Source organism: Dendropsophus ebraccatus, chromosome 7 (assembly GCF_027789765.1).
Source record: "Dendropsophus ebraccatus isolate aDenEbr1 chromosome 7, aDenEbr1.pat, whole genome shotgun sequence".
In the NCBI taxonomy this organism is placed as follows: domain Eukaryota; kingdom Metazoa; phylum Chordata; class Amphibia; order Anura; family Hylidae; genus Dendropsophus; species Dendropsophus ebraccatus.
The window spans coordinates 110,421,057-110,439,613 of NC_091460.1; the positions used below are offsets into that span (position 1 = coordinate 110,421,057).

The 18,557-nt window shown below is 40.9% G+C and overlaps 1 protein-coding gene across 6 annotated transcripts in view; it reads right to left on the minus strand.

The window, feature by feature from the left end:
• Positions 1–18,557, minus strand: part of PSD3 (pleckstrin and Sec7 domain containing 3) — a 286,235-nt gene that overhangs the window by 74,720 nt on the left and 192,958 nt on the right. For all 6 annotated transcript variants that reach the window (XM_069978141.1, XM_069978144.1, XM_069978142.1 and 3 more), the window contains one exon: positions 8,032–8,075. In XM_069978141.1, coding sequence (XP_069834242.1) covers positions 8,032–8,075 — 44 coding nt within the window. The remainder of the gene's footprint in view (positions 1–8,031; positions 8,076–18,557) is intronic.

Below are 18,557 nucleotides of genomic sequence, written 5' to 3' on the forward strand. Positions count from 1 at the left end.
TTACAGCGGGGGAGCCGGCGGGAGTAGAAGGGGTTAAGCGCGGTATAATTACATACTCGCTGCGGTCGTTTAGACCGCAGCAAGTATGTAGTTTATGGGAACTGACAGGACCTGCGGGGCTCGCAGCGAGATTCTCCGCCCGCCCGTGTGAATATACCCTTAAATAAAAACCCTTACAGGGATTACACATTAAGGGTGCCTTCACACCAACCGTATCGCAGTAACTAAATGAATGAACACAGCATTAAATACGCACTGTCAAATCCGCTGCGGATTTTCTACTGCGATACGGTAGGTGTGAAGGCACCCTAAATGTAATTATATGTAATTTCATTTTCTCTTGTAGGATGACTGCCAAACACCTCACTGCCTCTGCTTGGAAGAGTAACAGGAGTGCAATGTGCCCTAACCTTAAGTTTATGTAAATTTGTTTTATAAATGTTTTTCTTAAAGACCAGATTAGAACCCACTGTGAATTAGTATAGACCAAGAGATACTATCCCGCAGGGCAGTAAGAAATTGAGATTCCCTCCTGGTGTTCTGCATTTGCATACAGTACAATGTCTATGTTGTAATTTGCAGTGTAGTCTTCTGAAACATATTACTGATAACTGCGTATAGACGGCCCCCGTCACCATCACCTTCATAGAATAGTCTGCTATAAAATGCACCTGCAAAGGTTAAATTTCTTACAGCCCAGAAGGTATACTCCTGAAGTCATACAATCCCCTAATGTGCTCATTATCTGAAGTTTTCTTATGTTTAATGTTTCAAGTGATGTGATGAGCAGATTTTGTATCATTAAGACTGGGTTCACACTATGTATATTTCAGTCAGTATTGTGGTCCTCATATTGCAACCAAAACCAGGAGTGGATTAAAAACACAGAAAGGATCTGTTCACACAATGGTGAAATTGAGTGGATGGCCGCCATATAACAGTAAATAACGGCCATTATTTCAATATAACAGCCGTTGTTTTAAAATAACAGCAAATATTTGCCATTATATGGCGGCCATCCACTTAATTTCAACATTGTGTGAACAGATCCTTTCTGTGTTTTTAATCCACTCCTGGTTTTGGTTGCAATATGAGGACCACAATACTGACTGAAATATACGTAGTGTGAACCCAGCCATATAGTGGAACTGTTAATACATCTTAGGGTGCCTTCACACATACCGTATTGCTGCGTAGTTATCGCTGCGAGTTTCTCGCACATAAATCCACAGTAAGGGTATAAACACACACGCTGCAGCAACTACGCAACAAATACGCAGCAGATTAGATCTAAATAACTGAACACAGCATTAAATCTGCACCATCAAATCTGCTGCAGATCTGCTGCGTAATTGCTGTGTATCTGCTGCGTATACGGTGTGTGTGTTTGTACCCCGATACTAATTGCTATAAAGTCAATGTATGTGTATTCTCGCTGCGTGTTTGGTGCGATTTTTACATGCGAATTTTGATTTTCACATGATTTTCATAGCAGAGTTTAACACCACAAAAAACGCAGCTACTTTCATGCGAGTTTTATGCGAGTTTCGTGCGAGTTTTGTGCGATAAATACACAGCGATACGGTATGTGTGAAGGCACCCTTAGAAGGCAATCTTTAAGGGGCATCCTAACTAATCTTCATAGGGGACATTACAAAGAGGCACATAGTGCCTTTAACACGGTGCTACAATGCATTAGTATGAAATATATAAGTATTTTAGTAACATGTTAATGAGTCTGTTCAGTGCACCAGGGACGGTACTTTACCTCTTGGTGCACTAATATGGTACTTTCCTAGGAACGATCCTAATGACTACCTTGGCTGCCTATCTGCAGTGATGGGCAGGCACAGACTGACATACCAGGGAAGCAAGAAATCACACAGTGGGCTCAGGGGTTCTATCTCCTGTGAGATAGGGGGCCTTGGCTCTTTATATAATTAGCTGGGGGACTGCCTACAGGGGGAGGGGTTTAATTTGGGGATACTATTAACTAGGGGACACAAACTACCGGGGGATTAACTACAGTACATTGGTATGCCTACTGGGGGGGGGGGGAGGAGGAGGAGGAGGAGTTAACTTCTAGGGGGGATTGGCTACAAGGGGATGTCTACATGGAGAAATAGTATATACTGGGAGGGGGGGGGGATTACTTATAGGGGATGCCTACATGGTGGATACGATGTACTGGGGTGGGATTACCCACAAGGTTATTCTTATCTACCAGGGAGACTACCTATGGAAGGAGGGTTAATAACTATGCAAGGGATACTACTGGGGGGTGGGGGGCAGCTGCATGGAGAGGCCGAAGTATTTTATAGATGCACAGAGGGGGCCTAACTACTTTATAGAGACAGAGTGACCCAATTACTATACTGGGGCACAGAGGGGGCCCAAGTACCATATAAGGGTACAGAGGATATCTAGCAATACAATACAAGAACCTAAAATCACTGGCAGCATCTGCCAAGAAAAGGCACACCAGAAAAAGCCTTCACAATGGCTTGGCAAGAAGAGAAGAAAGGTGAGTGTCACTGATCATAGAATATGCCCCTTGTAAGTCACTGAATGTAACTAACTGCACTGTAATCACATGTATACCCATGGGGGGAGATTTATCAAACATGGTGTAAAGTGAAACTGGCTCAGTTGCCCCTAGCAACCAATCAGATTCCACCTTTTATTTTCCAAAGAGTCTGTGAGGAATGAAAGGTGGAATCTGATTGGTTGCTAGGGGCAAATGAGCCAGTTTCACTTTACACCATGTTTGACAAATCTCCCCCATGATGTGTAGATTTTATGTAATCAGTATTTACTTCTATAAGGGTTTTTATTTTTTTTTTGGATTTTATTTAATAATATGGGCGTATTAGCCACTATGTTGTTGTATTGTCAGTGGAAAAAGTTTGGCAATAATATTTGTTTCTTATATGCTAGTATTATTGGGCTTGGTACAGTATACTGGATTTTAGTAACATTATGGTGGCATTAGTCTCCTGACCCAAACCTAGAGATGTCAGAACACTCTAAGGGTATAGTATCATGCAGTAGCTGGGGGCTAAAACTACACCCACATAATGTAAGCCTGGAATACAAAGGGGGACATATTCATTAAGTCCAGCGCTTTTTGAGCCGGGTTTAAAAATGTCCCTGCATTGCTGATATTCCGCAGATTTATGTACTTGCGCAATGCCTCTACATAAATCCTGTATGCACCAGTGTGCACACGTAGTAAAACCTACACCTTAAATTGAGCGGACACAGAGCCCGCACCCCCCGTTCTGCCCCCTCTCCACCCCCTCCCTGCTCCTCTGGCACAATGGGTGTAGAGGGGCCTGATGCAAAAATGTATCCTCACAACAAGCGTGTGCAAACAAATGGTATTCACATCTGGTCCCTCTACTTCATAAAATGGCCAATCCGCACCATAATAAATGTCCCCCAAAGAGTACAGCAGACTCCTCCTTACTGCCCTTCTTTCCTGGGAGATTTTAGGTAGCTGTATAAATGGAACCAATATTCATCCTAAAAGTAGAGGTGCCAGTCCTGGTACTTACTGCTATATGAGAGCTGGGAGTGACTACAAGGCAGAGAAAGACCCACCTTCCCTTCCTGCATCCAATCATTAATGATGAGCAATGAACTGCAGATTAGGTCTTGTAGCCAGTGCTTTGGGATCTTTTTCTCACAAAAATGTTGTTGTTTGTGTATCTGTCTTTGAACACTAAGGGTGAACATTTTTTTGTATTTTAACTGCCATTGTAGCTGGGAGCCTCCATTTAACCCACGAATACACCCAGTGCCAAAAGTATAAATTTAATTTCTGCAAGTATATATTTAGAATCTGCAACAAATCTGTGGAATTTCATTCAGTAAGAACATACCCTTTTAGTATAAATTTTATGTTTTCCACAGTTTTTTTACAAGTTTTTTTCATTACCAGTAATAACTGTTACAGAAAGCTTACACTAAACAAATTTAATGTGACTTTCCATTCCAATCTAATAATTAAAAGTTTCCAGCAAAATATTGGCAAATTTCCAATAAATCTGACTGTTATACTAAAGGGGGTGTAGTCTTGGGCATGGAAAAAAAATTACATGGAGACATAAACAAATATTATTTGCACCATCAAAGGTATTAACATTTGCACAATAGTTTATGTTCTGTGCGTCACATTTCATTTCCAACTGCTTGGTATCCGGGATTACACAACTTTGCATAGTTACAAAGTTAATAGGATTGAAAAAAAGACAAGAGTCTATTAACCTATACCCCTACTGGAAGGCAACCCCCCCCCCAAGAGGCAGATGCCAAATGCCCCATGACAGGAAAAAAAAACCTTCCAGACTTCAATATGGCAATCAGAATAATCACATTTAATCTAATATCCATAACTTTATATTACATTTGATAGAGAAAAGCATCCAGGCCTCCTTTGAAGTTATTTAATGAATCACCCATTACAACATCATGTGGCAGAGAGTTTCAGTCTCAATGCTCTTACAGTAAAGAATCTGCATCTGTGTTGTTGGTGAAATTTTCTTTCCTCTAGACATACAGAATGCTCCCTTGTCATGGGTAAAGGCCTGGGTGTAAAAAGATCACTAGAAAGATCTCTGTACTGTCCATTCATATATTTGTACATTGTAACCAGACTGCCCCTAAGGCGTCGTTTTTCTAAGCTAAATAGCCCCAAGCTTGATAATATGTCTTGGTACTGTAGCCCACCCATTCCCTTACTGATCCTGGTCACCTCCTCTGCACCCGCTCCAGTTCAGCAGTATTCTTCTAATAAACAGGAGCCCAAAACTGTACACAGTATTCCATATGTGGTCTGATCCTTCCTTTTCGGAAGCAGTTTTTAAGGACATAATTCTACTCATTACTTATATGGCCTAAGTGTATAACCATTTATCTACATTAAATGTAATTTGCCATTTCTCTGCCCAAGGCTCCAGCTTCTACAAATCCTTCTCTAATAGTATACTATCCTATACAAATAAATTTATTATTATTATTATTATTCTCTTAACAGGTATCTATATGCAATTAACTGGTGTTACGAGAAGGTACCGTAGGAGTGTTTGTAGAGAATGGTCTGTCCATATTAAATCAGCCCCAGCAATCAGAATGCTATCTGAAAGAAACCTGGCCACCTCTAGTATAAAGGGTGCACATTCTGACAAGAGGTTGTTAATTGTGGGAGAAACTTCATGCATGATTATTGCGGAAAGTGAATATTAAAAACAATGCTGGGTGTCATATTCCCACTGGAGGTCGTTCCTCGTGCAGTAATCTATACACCTGTTGTGTAGAGTCTGCGCTTTTGGATGCCAGTTCCTCTATATGATTTCTGACTTTCTGATTTTGCTGTTGATTCACCAATAGACTAAAGGTTAAACACAATAAACATTTTGAACATTAGATTTGAACCATCATCTGAGAACAGCCGCCCACAACCCAACCATCATGAATGACAGTGATTGTATATTATTATTACAGTGACCACCTACACAGTGTTTGAGCAACCTATTCACAGAAACAGCGGCTGACTGAAAGCCTCATTCCACCCCATCTAACAAAGGATATTGCCTCTCTGCATCACATAAAATAGTTTCAAATGTTCTTTGAGTGCACATAAGAACTCATTCACAGGCTCCATTTGACCAGAGTACACTATGAACTATTTACTGGAGTGAACTAGAAGGCGGGTGTGAGATAAAGTCCCTGATTATTTTCACACTGCAGATCAGTTGTAAAATGAATAGAACCTCTGACCTGAATGTCCACTATTATGTGCTATGTACTCATTTATTGTCAACTACCAATAAAAGAAAAAGCTGGACAGTTATGTGTTTAAGCTAAACCAGGATATGTTCATTAAAGGGTAAGTGCAGCAAAAAAAAAAAAAAAAAAATATCCATTGCAGGCGGGGGCAGGGGGGAACTGAAGTATACTTTTCCGTGCCCGTATTACTACTCTCGGGCCACCTCCAGTGCTCCCTTCTGCAATGTCACAACCCAGCTGATGGATTGGTCCTCAGCCAGCCAGTCACTGGGACACTGCTGCAATTTTTGACTCTCTAACAGGCAATCTATCAGCCAGCTGGGGTAGTTTTGATTTCTGTCAGTTGATCTGGGAGGGGTGAAGCAGCTCTGCAGGGGCACAGCGACGGGTAAGTATACTTTATTATGTTCACCCCTGCCTGTCCCAGATTTTCTATTTTCACCTGGCTTCTCCTTTAAGAACAAAGGAGCACAGACAGGTAAGCATACCCAATCTTTTATTTTTAATGTGTATTTTTTTATGTGGCCGCCATCTTATGAACTACGAAAAAGTTTGTAAGATTCAGTTCACACATCTTTAAATAAAGGTGTGAACTCAGATTGGACAATCTAAACAGAAGGCAGATTTTCAGACTCAGCCACTGTTGTAAAATCTGGCGCATTCTTAGAGCCCTATTACATGGGACAATAATTGTGCGAAGAATCAATAAATCGTTCTAATTTAAACAATAATTGTTCTGTGTAATTGCAGGCAACAATAGGAAAATCATTCGGATGTCGTTGATTAAGATCTAAACCTAAAATTATCAATAATCATTCGCTAATCGTTCGCTGTAATTCCACATTTGTTCGCTCAAGTTCCGCATTTCCGCATCACTAATCGTTCAGTGTAATTGTTCATTGTGTTGCTGGGATCAGAAGGTGTAAACAATCATAGTGACAATCACAATAACGATCGTAGTAACGATCGTAACTAACGATTATCGTTCTGTGTAAGGCTGCATTCCCACGTTCCGTGATCCTGACTGATCACGGACGTGGAATGCGTGTACCGGAGTCCCCCCGCGCCCGGACAGCATCTGTAATTAGATGCTGGGAGCGGGGGAGACTGTATTCATAAGCGCTGCGCTGTAATGAATCAGCCGCACAGTGCTGTCACTACAGCACGGCGCTTATGAATACAGTCTCCCCCGCTCCCAGCATCTAATTACAGATGCTGTCCGGGCGTGGGGGGGCTCCAGTACATGCATTCCACGTCCGTGATCAGTCAGGATCACGGAACGTGGGAATGCAGCCTAATATGGTGAACTATTTTATGTTAATAATATACAATCTCGTTTGTGAACGTTTATCGTTAGTTGTTAATTAGAGATGAGCAAACTGGGTTCGGGTTCGAGTCCATCCGAACCCGAACGTTCGGTATTTAATTAGCTGGGGCTAATGTCGGATGGACATGAGCAAGCTCGAGGTTCACTCATCTCTATTGTTAATTGTTAAAAATCGCTCCGTGTAATAGGACCCTCAGACAGTCTACTCTTGGTTTACACTGACTAAGAATTCTCTCCCAAAATGTAAAAACTAGCACAGGTTCCAAACAGTAAAGCACATGAATTATGCTGCCCTTGTTAACGCACGGCTTTTATAGCATGTACTCTATGCATGTGTACTTACTGTGCAACACTAGGGGAAGCCCTGAGAGACAAGTATGACATCATATGAGCCAGTAATTGAAAATTTAACAATTAAAGGGGAAAAGAGTGACAGACTTCCTTCATAATTCCTTATTACTTGGTGCATAAGAGGAAAGACAAATCTCTCCTTATGTCCAGACCCCTCTGTAGTGATCAACCTGAACCTCGAGCATCACAGAATTTGTAAGTCGATTAATGACAACGCCTTGCAGTGTCTTAATCCACCTAATCCTTTCTGACGCTCATCCACAGCATCCTAATTACATTTGGTAAGTAACCACAGAATTGCATAAAAATAATGAATACAAAGCTAATACTAAAGAGTTACAAAAAATAACAGAAAACAAAGAGCTGACAGAATATATAACTTATTTCAGAACTCCACTAGGTGAGTAGATGGCAAAAGTACTGTTATAGCTGTATAGATGCAAATTCAACAAGAAAGCTATCATTTTGATCCAAAGGAGACAATAATAATTATTGAATACAATGTACTGTAAGTATAAATATTCCGGGATGTTATGCTATCATAAAGAATAAATGATACTTACGCAGCCCATTCCAGCTTCTCATTCTTGATAGAGTTGTAAAGAGCCTACAAAGAGGAAGAAAAGACTGTTACTTAACAAATCACGTAATTCTAGGAACCTAAGAAAACACAAAGGGGACATGACATCTATTAAGGGCGTTGCTCCTATTTTTGGTGAATTTACGGTTTTCGCGCTGATGTTTAGGAACCAGTATTCGATAGGGCGAGTATTTTATAGATGCGGCCAAAATTTTTCATAATCCAACTTATCATTTGCCCAATTTAAAAAAAAATTAGCAAAAACAGGGGCAGGCTAGTCAGTAGCCTGTGAATATTTTTTCACCTTTTTATGCAAATGTTCTGCGATTATTTTTATTCACAAACTTTTGAATAGTTGTTAAATTAATCTTATTCGGCTGGATAAAGAAATCATACAATCGCACGTTTTAGACTGAATAGTAAATGTTCTGCAATACAGGCCTATGGGTTTTCTGGCAATCCTATATACCGCTCACTTTCGCTGAGTGGAGCAGAGGAGAGAGGAGACAGCAATTGGAGCTGTGTAGTTTGAAAATGAGTCACCCTTTAAAGACTTTGTTCCTGCAATGTCTTATTTTGGCTGTTTGAGTCCAAATAACGGTCATTATTGTACAAATAACTGACGAAATACCGACCATTATTTATGTTGCCGGAATACAGCCAAAAAAAACTACAGAGTTTTTTTCTAGCTTCCGACTCCTTCTGACATATATATTCCACAAAGGGATATGACTGCAGCACTCCAAAATGGTGAAAAACTGTGATTTATTGGCTCATGGATACACACAGCAATGTTTCAGATCCATCCATAGAATCCTTTCTCAAGCAAGTCAAGACTTGCTTGAGAAAGGACCCTATGGATGGATTTGAAACGTTGCTGTGTGTATCCATGAGCCAATAAACCATCTTTTTTACAGGGACAGTGCTGCGGACTTATCTTTATTTATATATATATATATATATATATATATATATATATATATATATATACATATACATACATACACATACATACATATATATATTATATACATACATACACACACACACACACACAGGAGAGGAGGTCAAATGAAATTAGTTCACGAATAGCCTTACAGGGATATTCCCATCTTCACCACACCAGCAGCACATTTTAACCCAAGCTAAAGCTACAGTAGCAGAACAGGTTTTTGTTCCCCTTATATGGAAACATGTTAAGCTTAACATGAGATACCGTAGTGTTTCGCAGCCATGCCACACATAGGTTCATTATAGATGGCCTAGTCATAACAGCGATGGCAGGAAAAAGAATTCTTCCAGTCTGCTGCAAGCCTCTGGAATATCACACATTACATGGAAAATCCACCACATTGACTTCCCTGGAATGCAACATTGTACATTGTAACACTGCAGTGACGCTGTGCATTATGGGAAGGCAATTCTTATATTATCTCTATGCACTTGTGGCATATGTAGCTCACTCTGATCAATCTATATGCCTTATATCACTTCATATGGCTACTGTTAAAAGAAAATTTCAAGCGAATGTACCACTGGTAGTCTATTACCGAGCACTGACTGGGCATGAAGCACTGGGGGCTGGCCCATCGGCCCCCAGTGTGATGATTTGCCCTCCCCTCTGTGACGTGGCTCCGTTGATTCTAATGGAGTCACGTGACAGAGGGGAGGGGGGTTTGGTCACACTGGGGGCCGGCGGGCCAGCTGTCAGTGCTATAATCCTGGAAAACCCCTTACCTATTTGTTTCTGTATTTTATTCTTGATGCGTAACAATAAAGCACTTAACAGGAGATTCAATAAAAAAATTAGTTAGAATTCAACAAATTTTATTTTACATGACAAAACCATGACATAAGTGTAAATATTATTTAAAGGCTATGAGGCACCTTTGAAATGCTTTTTTAGGCTATGTTGCCAAAACGGGGTCATAGGGAAGAACGGCGGCCATCTTGTTATAATCACAGCCCCAAATCATGATCATTATTTGCGGGTATTAATATTACGAGATGGCGCCTTTCCCCCCTATGATCCCGAAGTGGGAACACAGCCTTAGTCTTCCTTTGCACTTATGGTGCCAAATAAAAATGTTTCCCCAGGTCTTTATTAAAGGGAAACAGTCAGCATCCAGACCCAACCTAAGTGCGCTGTAGGTGCTATTACATCAGTTAGCACGTTACCTGTGGCTATTCTGCCAGTGGAAAAGGTGCTGTACAATACAGATTTTCTTAATATAATCAAGAATCAAATGGGAGTTATTGTGAAGCCCCTGTGCAACACTCTGGCACACCTCACCACTCCTTCCTCCTTCTCCATGAATATTACTGCCTGGCCTCCTGCCTGATCACTCATCCTCCTGGTCTGCGCAGGCGTCGCTAATGTCACAGACCGTGGGCCTTCTGCATCCTCTATTATTGTAGGCATTAGTGGCGCATGCGCAGATCAGGAGGATGGTGCAATCATGCGGGAGGCGGGCAGTTTGGAATATTCAAGGAAGAAAAAGTGGTGAGGCGTGACAGAGTGCGGTACAAGTGCCTTACCATCCCTCCTCTTTGACTCTTGATTAGAGTTATGAAATTGGGCCCGGGTGCTGGCAGATTCCCTAATAATGTTCCTCACTTGCTGTAAGATTCCTGTTTTCTTGCGTCACTGCTCTTCTGACCCTGTTCTTTCCCCTTGAGATTTTGAAGACCAGAAGTCAGGGTCTTCAATGCATCTCTATGGGAGCGCTCTCATAGAGATGCGTTGAAGAGTCTGACTTCCAGCCTGCTTAACTGCGGGCCAGCGAGTGAACATGAGCGCCAGTGGGCACCGTAGCACCGGAATGAATCCGTGCTGTGGGAAACCAATCATCACAGTTGATTATATGTCATCCTGCATGGGGAATATGATAAAAGTATTTGGGGGGAGTGCTTTTTTTAAGCTTATTTAACACAGTTTAATAACCAGTGCTAAATTAACTTCTAATAAAAAAGGGGAAGTGAGAAAGGAAAAAAGAGAAGGCAGAGAAAAAGGAAAGGAAGATCAGTCCACCGGCAACCAAATTGAAGCAAAGAATCCTGCCTTCCAATGGTGTCAATTTTGAGTCTGCAGTCTGCACTATAAGGCCATGTTCACATGCTGTAAGAGACTGGCCGTTCCGTGACCTGGCCGGGTCACGGAACGGACGGTCTCTGAAAAGATCATCCCAGCCAGTACTGCAGTACCGTCCGGATGATCTTTCTGGCCGCATCCGTGCATGCCTGCATCAGAACTCTCCACTGCACACTATGGAGCGAGCCGCAGAAAAACTGACATGTTAGTTGTTTGCGGCGCCTCGAGAGATCCCAGCAGGAGCGTATACTATGTGTATACGCTCCGGCTGGGATTCCTAGGCAGCAGTGGCACGTATATTTCTGTAAAAATCACGGCCGTTGTAGAACATTTACTGTCTTATAAAATCTAGATAGTTTATCAATCACCACAATGATATGAAAGGCGTATCTTTCTCCACTAATAGTAACACCTGTACATTCTATTCTTTACCCAGGATACACTGTCTCTCACGTTACCGTCACTCATGTTTGCGGTGGGAAGCTGGTCTCCCATATTGCACTCTAATATTTATTGTGAAGACTGTCAAAACACTTCTTAAACTGCCATTACCATTAATGCTTCTGTACATGTGCTAGCTGTCCTAGACATCAAGTGATTTCATTGCTCTTCAGTATGTATTACCCAAGTGTTGGAAAGACGTGCCTACAACGGAAGAAATCAATTTCTATTTATTTTATCATATTTTCCTAGAGGAGAAATTCGTCTTGCGCCATGAATATGTTAAGCTTGTTCTTCGCACCGCAGGAATCAATTTATTTTTCCTTACTAGAAAAGCGTCAACAAGGAAGAACAATGATAAAGTGCTGCCAATATAAAGTCGGAAATTGCACAATAAATTATATTGGCATGTGTTATCTTAAGGTTATCTTAACCCTTAAATGTCTTATTGTGAGACTTCAGTGCAGCACCATTTTACACTTGTTTCTTTGGTCAGTATTCGTACCAGAAATAGGCCACAACAGAGTCAAATCTTAAAATTATTTACTTTTTGTGGGCCAATAACGTTTGTTATTTCAAAATTATGTCCGTTATTTTGAAACAATGTTGGCCGTAAATGTCAAACAGTCAAAAAAAGACGTTATGTGGTCGTGGTCTTTTTCTGTGTAGGATCCACTCTAAGTTTTGGTAAAAACATTGAACAAATACGGTGTGTACAAGCCTTAGAAGAAAATTCTCTGTCCTCACATCAGGGAAAATACTTTTATAGAAGTCTATGGACCCATTTCCTTCAGCAAAACCAAGCTGAGCCCCACCCCCTGCTGGTTCTAGTGATCGGTGGGGTGTGGAAACCCAGAATCGACCAATCAAAGCTTTTGACATCTCTAATACATCAATTTTCTTTGTTTTACTGAATGGCAGGTACGCTAATTATTATTATTTAGAATTGAAAGGAAAAAAATCTTCAGTGTTTTTTTCTTTTTCTTATAGATGTTTCCTAGTTTTTCCAAAAAAGTTGAAGATATAAAAAGAAGCACCCAAAAAGCCTCAGGGCTTCTATTGAAACATATTCCAAAGAAATCAATGGTCAAAATGGCTGTTTTATCAGCGTGATGGGACATTTATAAAAAATGCATCCCATAGTGCCTAAATAGCCTCTTATACTATATACTGTATATCAACATGAGGGGGAAATGTTTTTACAATGGATGCTGTGCTCAAAGGGAATCAACTGATCAGGAACAGTTTTTTTTTCTTCAGATCTCACTACAGGGATCCATACAGCATACAAGACCATTTCATTATATTTACTGGATAGGGAGGGGTTAATTGAGTAATACTCATAAGCAATTTAGAAATGTGTGACAACACAACCATATGTGATGGTCTGAAGGAATGGACAATCTAGTATGTTAAGAAGTCCATTAGTAAGAACACTTAGGGGGAGATTTATCAAACATGCTGTAAAGTGAAACTGGCTCAGTTGCCCCTAGCAACCAATCAGATTCCACCTTTCATTTTCCAAAGAGTCTGTGAGGAATAAAAGGTGGAATCTGATTAGTTGCTAGGGGCAACTGAGCCAGTTTCACTTTACACCATGTTTGATAAATTTTCCCCTTAGTATATGAAGCTGAATTTTAATAGTATTCTCTGCCAAGTATGGATATAAATGGGGCATATAAGGAGTAAATCGACTGATGACAAAGAAACATATCAAATAAGTAAATGATTCAGAACTTTCTATGCAAGTGGTCTTCAATCTAGAGAGACAAACTTGAGGTTAGTACTGCGGCATTTGCGTTAATTTCTCTTTATTCACCTCATGCAGGCTTCATGCTGGGCCAGTTTCTCCGTTCACCCCTCAGATTGCCTCCTCCAGCTTGTATTATGCATAATTGTGCTTTGCCCAGATCTATTCTTATTGATTCAAAGCTAAATATGCAGTCAACCTGTTACTTGCATCTTATTTAATAAGAAAATCTACTGACAATATCCTAATACCAGGGACGTCATTATAATGGTGCAGAGGTAGCAGCTGCATCGGGCCCCGGTGCCTGAAAGGCCCTGCTCCAACATAGACACCAGCATTACATGGCACATGAAGGTAATGGGTCCTGACAGATTTTTCATTGGAGTCCGGCCCGGCTCGCCTCCAGTGCTTCAGCCCGAGCCCGATACCCATGGATAGAAAAGCGCCATACACAGGAACGGGGCCGCGGTTCAAAAAATGGACTGTGGCACCGGCTTCCCTGTGCAGGTGTGGGTCACGTTAAAGCGCATGTACTTTAAGGCCATGTTCACCCTACGTAAGTTTCACATTTATCACGACAGTTGTTGCCGATTTGCAACAATGGCCGCGATTAATATGAAACTTACATTGTGCTGCCGTCTATGAAATCACGGACGCAGCGTATACACATAGTACCCGGCCGAATCACAGAACGGCTGGTGTTATACATAGTGTGAACATGGCCTAAAGGGGTTACCTAGTATTATAAAGACAAGGCTGCCTTCTTCCAGAAACAGCACAACTCTTGTCTCCAGATTGGATGTAGGTTTTGCAACTCATTTCTATTGCAGTGAATGGAGCTTTATTGTAAACCTCATCTGAACTAAAGGAAAAGAGTAGAGCTATTTCTAGGAGACAGCAGCCATGTTTTTCCACCTTTATTTTTTAGATGATTTTCTCTACAGGTAAAGATCTCAGAGGAATGGAATAACTACTGTATGTTAATCTTTACAGCAATAAAATTAATTTGCCTTTAAGTTTTAGGATACAGGGACATTACTCTTAAAGGGATCCAATCAGCATGATTAAACATCTTATTCTCCTTGGCAAAACTACAGCTGCAGCCGCGGTAGGTAAGTGCTGCAAGCTGCACATTCGCTCTATACACTGCTGCAGGGAACCACATCTGCACAATGGTGCTGATTGGTTCCCTTTAATATGAGAACTATTCAGCAGTCTATTATCTTAGGATAGATATATGGTTGTCCCAGTTACGTTTACATTCACTTACTGTAGATTTACCTACTACATCTGCTGAAAGTTTGTTCCAAGCATCTGCTACTCTTTCAGTAAAGTAATATTTTCTCATGTTGCTCCTGATCTTTCCCTCAACTAACCTCAGATTGTGTCCCCCATATTGAAAGGATTAGGGCATCATGTCCTCACTTTCCATCTCACAGATTTAGCACCTTAAGCTCTTAACCCCTTAAGGTCAAAGCCAATTTTCGTTTTTGCACTTTTGCTTTTTCCACTTTATGTTTAAAAGTCCATAGCGCTTGCATTTTTTCACCTGGAGATGTATATGAGCGCTTATTTTTTGCAAAACCAATTGTACTTTGCAATGACAGGCATTATTTTTCCATAACATATGCTGCGAAACCGGAAAAAAATCATTGGTGCTGTCAAATTGAAAAAAAAAAGGAATTTGTTTTGATTTCGGGGAGTTTTGCATTTACGCCGTTCGCCCTATGGTAAAACTGACTTGTTATGCATGTTCCTCAAGTTGTTACGATTACAACGATATGTAACATGTATAACTTTTCTTTTATCTGATGGCTTGTAAAAAATTCAAACCATTGTTAACGGATATATGTTCCTTAAAATTGCTCCATTCCCAGGCTTATAGCGCTTTTATCCTTTGGTCTATGGGGCTGTGTGAGGTGTCATTTTTTGCGCCATGATGCGTTCTTTCTATCGGTACCTTGATTGCGCATATACGACTTTTTGATCACTTTTTATTACATTTTTTCTGGATTTGATGCGACCAAAAATGCGCAATTTTGCACTTTGGATTTTTTTTGCGCTGACGCCATTTACCGTGCGAGATCAGGAATGTGATTAATTAATAGTTTGGACGATTACGCGTGCGGCTATAGCAAACATGTTTGTTTATTTATATTTAAATTTATAAAATGGGAAAAGGGGGGTGATTTGGACTTTTAATAGGGGAGGGGATTTTTTTATTAATAAAAAAACATTTTTACTTTTTTTACTGTAACTTGAAGTAACTGGGGGACTTGTATATAGACAGCACTGATCTCTCATAGAGATCAATGCTGTGTATATACACAGCAAAGATCGATCAGATCGGTCATAGATTGCTATGGCCTGCTGCAGAGCCGGGATCAGCGTCATTCCGACGCTGAGGCCCGGCACGGGCAGAAGAACGGATTTTCCCCCCTGCGATGCGATCGCGGGGGGGAGATCCGTCCCACTAGACACCAGGGACGTGAGGTCTGAAGCCTCTAAGTGCAGCTGTCAGGTTTGACAGCTGCACTTAGAGGCTTAATTAGCCGGCGCTGCAACGGGTCCCGCGCCGGCTAATAGAGGCACTGCCCGGCTGCACATGTCAGCCGGGATCAGCGCCGTTCAGAGCGGGGTCCCGGCGGGACCCCACTCTGAACACCCCCCGCGGCACCATGACGTATCAGATACGTCATGGGTCGCTAAGGGGTTGAAGGGGTAGTGCGGCATTTAACATTTATTCACTAAATAACACACATTAAAAAGTTATACAACTTTGTAATGTCTGTTATTTAAGTGAATGGACCCCTTCCCCGTGTCCCCCCCACCCCGGAAGTGTGGCGCAGTACACTTACTGAATTGCTGTTGACAACTCTGCTGCGTCATCAGCTGCTCAGCCGCGATTTGTTGAGCATAACTATGCTCAGCCAATCGCAGCTGAGCAGCTGATGACGCGGCAGACGGGGCCGGCATGAAGGATGGCTGGAGAGGCCGACCCCGACCCAGAGCACCATCTTGGGTCGACGTCATCTTCGGGAGGCCGGCCGGGGTCGACAGCAATTCAGTAAGTATACCGCACCACACTTCCAGGGCCAATTACTTATATAACAGACATTACAAGTTGTATAACTTTGTAATGTGTGTTATTTAGTGAATAAATGTTAAACACCGCACTACCCCTTTCAGAACACAGCCAATTGTCTTTTTTTTAACTTCTGTTTTTTTCTCTTTGTGTTTACAAGGTTATAGTGCTATATATGTTCCTCAAGTCAGTATGATTACAATGATAGGCAATATATGTAACTTTTATTTCATTTGACTGCTTTGAAAAAATAAAAACCTTTAAAAAAAGACTAAGCGGGGGAAATTTATTAAACTGGTGTAAAGTAAAATTGTCTCCCCTAGCAACCAATCAGATTCCACCTTTCATTTTCCAAACAATCTGTGAGGAAAATGAAAGGTGGAATCTGATTGGTTGCTAGGGGCAACTGAGACAGTTCTACTTTATACCAGTTTGATAAATCTCCCCCAATTCTGATCATTACAATGCTTTCATTTTTGGTCTGTGGGGCTATTACAGGGCGACATTTTTTTGCACCATGATCTGTACTTTCTAGTGGTACCTTACTTGTGTATATGCAACTTTTTAATCATTTTTTATTCCAATTTTTCTGTATTGACAGATATGACCAAAAATCACCATGACATGTCAATGTTATTTTCATGACAGGTACTCTTTAGATACGTTACATAGTACAACAGAAGAGTTAATATAGCCCCCTCTAAATAATGTCATTGGATTACAATAAATTAGAGCTATGGTAAAAGTACAATGTACTGCCATGCTGCAGATTAATAAGAACATGAACTAAAAGTCTCAATGGTAAAAAATGAAACGTGATGCTATTAGGCTAATATATTCACTTTTGACCTGACTATCAAAGCCAATGCTGCTATAGCCGCGAGTTTACCTAATCTATATGAAAATTTCAGGTAGGTTATACAATGTGATTGTGAGCAGATTACTAATAATTCAATCTCGAATTCTTAGATTCTGATTGAATTTTTTTTTTCATGTAAATGAGGGTTTTACTTTACCACTACCACACCATTAAATACCTAGAGGAAAATGTGCTTAAAATTAGCATTTTAAGAGGCACTCTGATGAAAAAGAATTTCTTTCAAATCAACTGGTGTCTGAAAGGTATATAAATGTGTTTCAAACTTCTGTTTAAAAAAAGAGTCACTGTCGTGAATTTTTTTTGCAGAAATCAATTGTCCAGGCGATTATAAGAAACTTTGTAATTAGGTTTATTAGTCGAAAAATTAATTTTTATCATGAAAAAGCAGTTTGAAGCTCTAAGTCTTTCAGTACTTATCAGCTGCTGTATGTCCTGCATAAAGTGGTGTATTCTTTCCAGTCTGACACAATGCTCTCTGCTGCCACCTCTGTCAATGACAGGAACTGTCCAGAGCAGTAGCAAATCACCATAGAAAACATCAGCAGCAGCAGCCCACTCCATGCAGCAAAGGTGGGCCCAGTGTACCGATATCCCCTACCCTGGGTGACGTGCCTCTTTCAACATCAAGTCTGACTAACAGGAGAGGGCATATCGGTACACTTTGGGGGGGGGGGGACCGGACCCATCGCCATTGCATGGAGTGGGCCAAAGTGCACAAGAAGAAACCAGCGCCAATCAGAACCACACCACCACGATCTCCGTGACGGCACCAACCAGGTAGTGAGAAAAGAATTCACTAAAATTCACTTTAAAAAATTGCCCGTTATTTGTTTGCCATTAAATGGCGGCTGTTCATTTTGACGATGGGTGAACTTAGCCTAAAACTGCAGGAACAACCTGATAAGCCACGGTGTAAAATACTTTAGCATTGCAGATTATGTTTGACGTTGTTATCATAATGAAAATTCTGTCAGTCATAAAAGCCACTATTGAGGGAACATAAACCTCTGTAAGACGAGCCCGGTAGACAATGTCATTAGCCACAAATCAACCGCCAACCAACAGAATTACTTAATCATTTTCAAATACTGCTGAATTCTCAAAGCCAATTTCTACCAAGGCGCAGCACTCCACAGAAGCGGAGCTTGTTTAAATGAAATTGTAATTGCTTGTGAATTGTACTAGTCTAAAAAAAAGGCTGTGAACTAAATCAGAAAACATGAAGGGAAAGGTGAAATTGTGAAGGTCAAAAGACGGCGGCA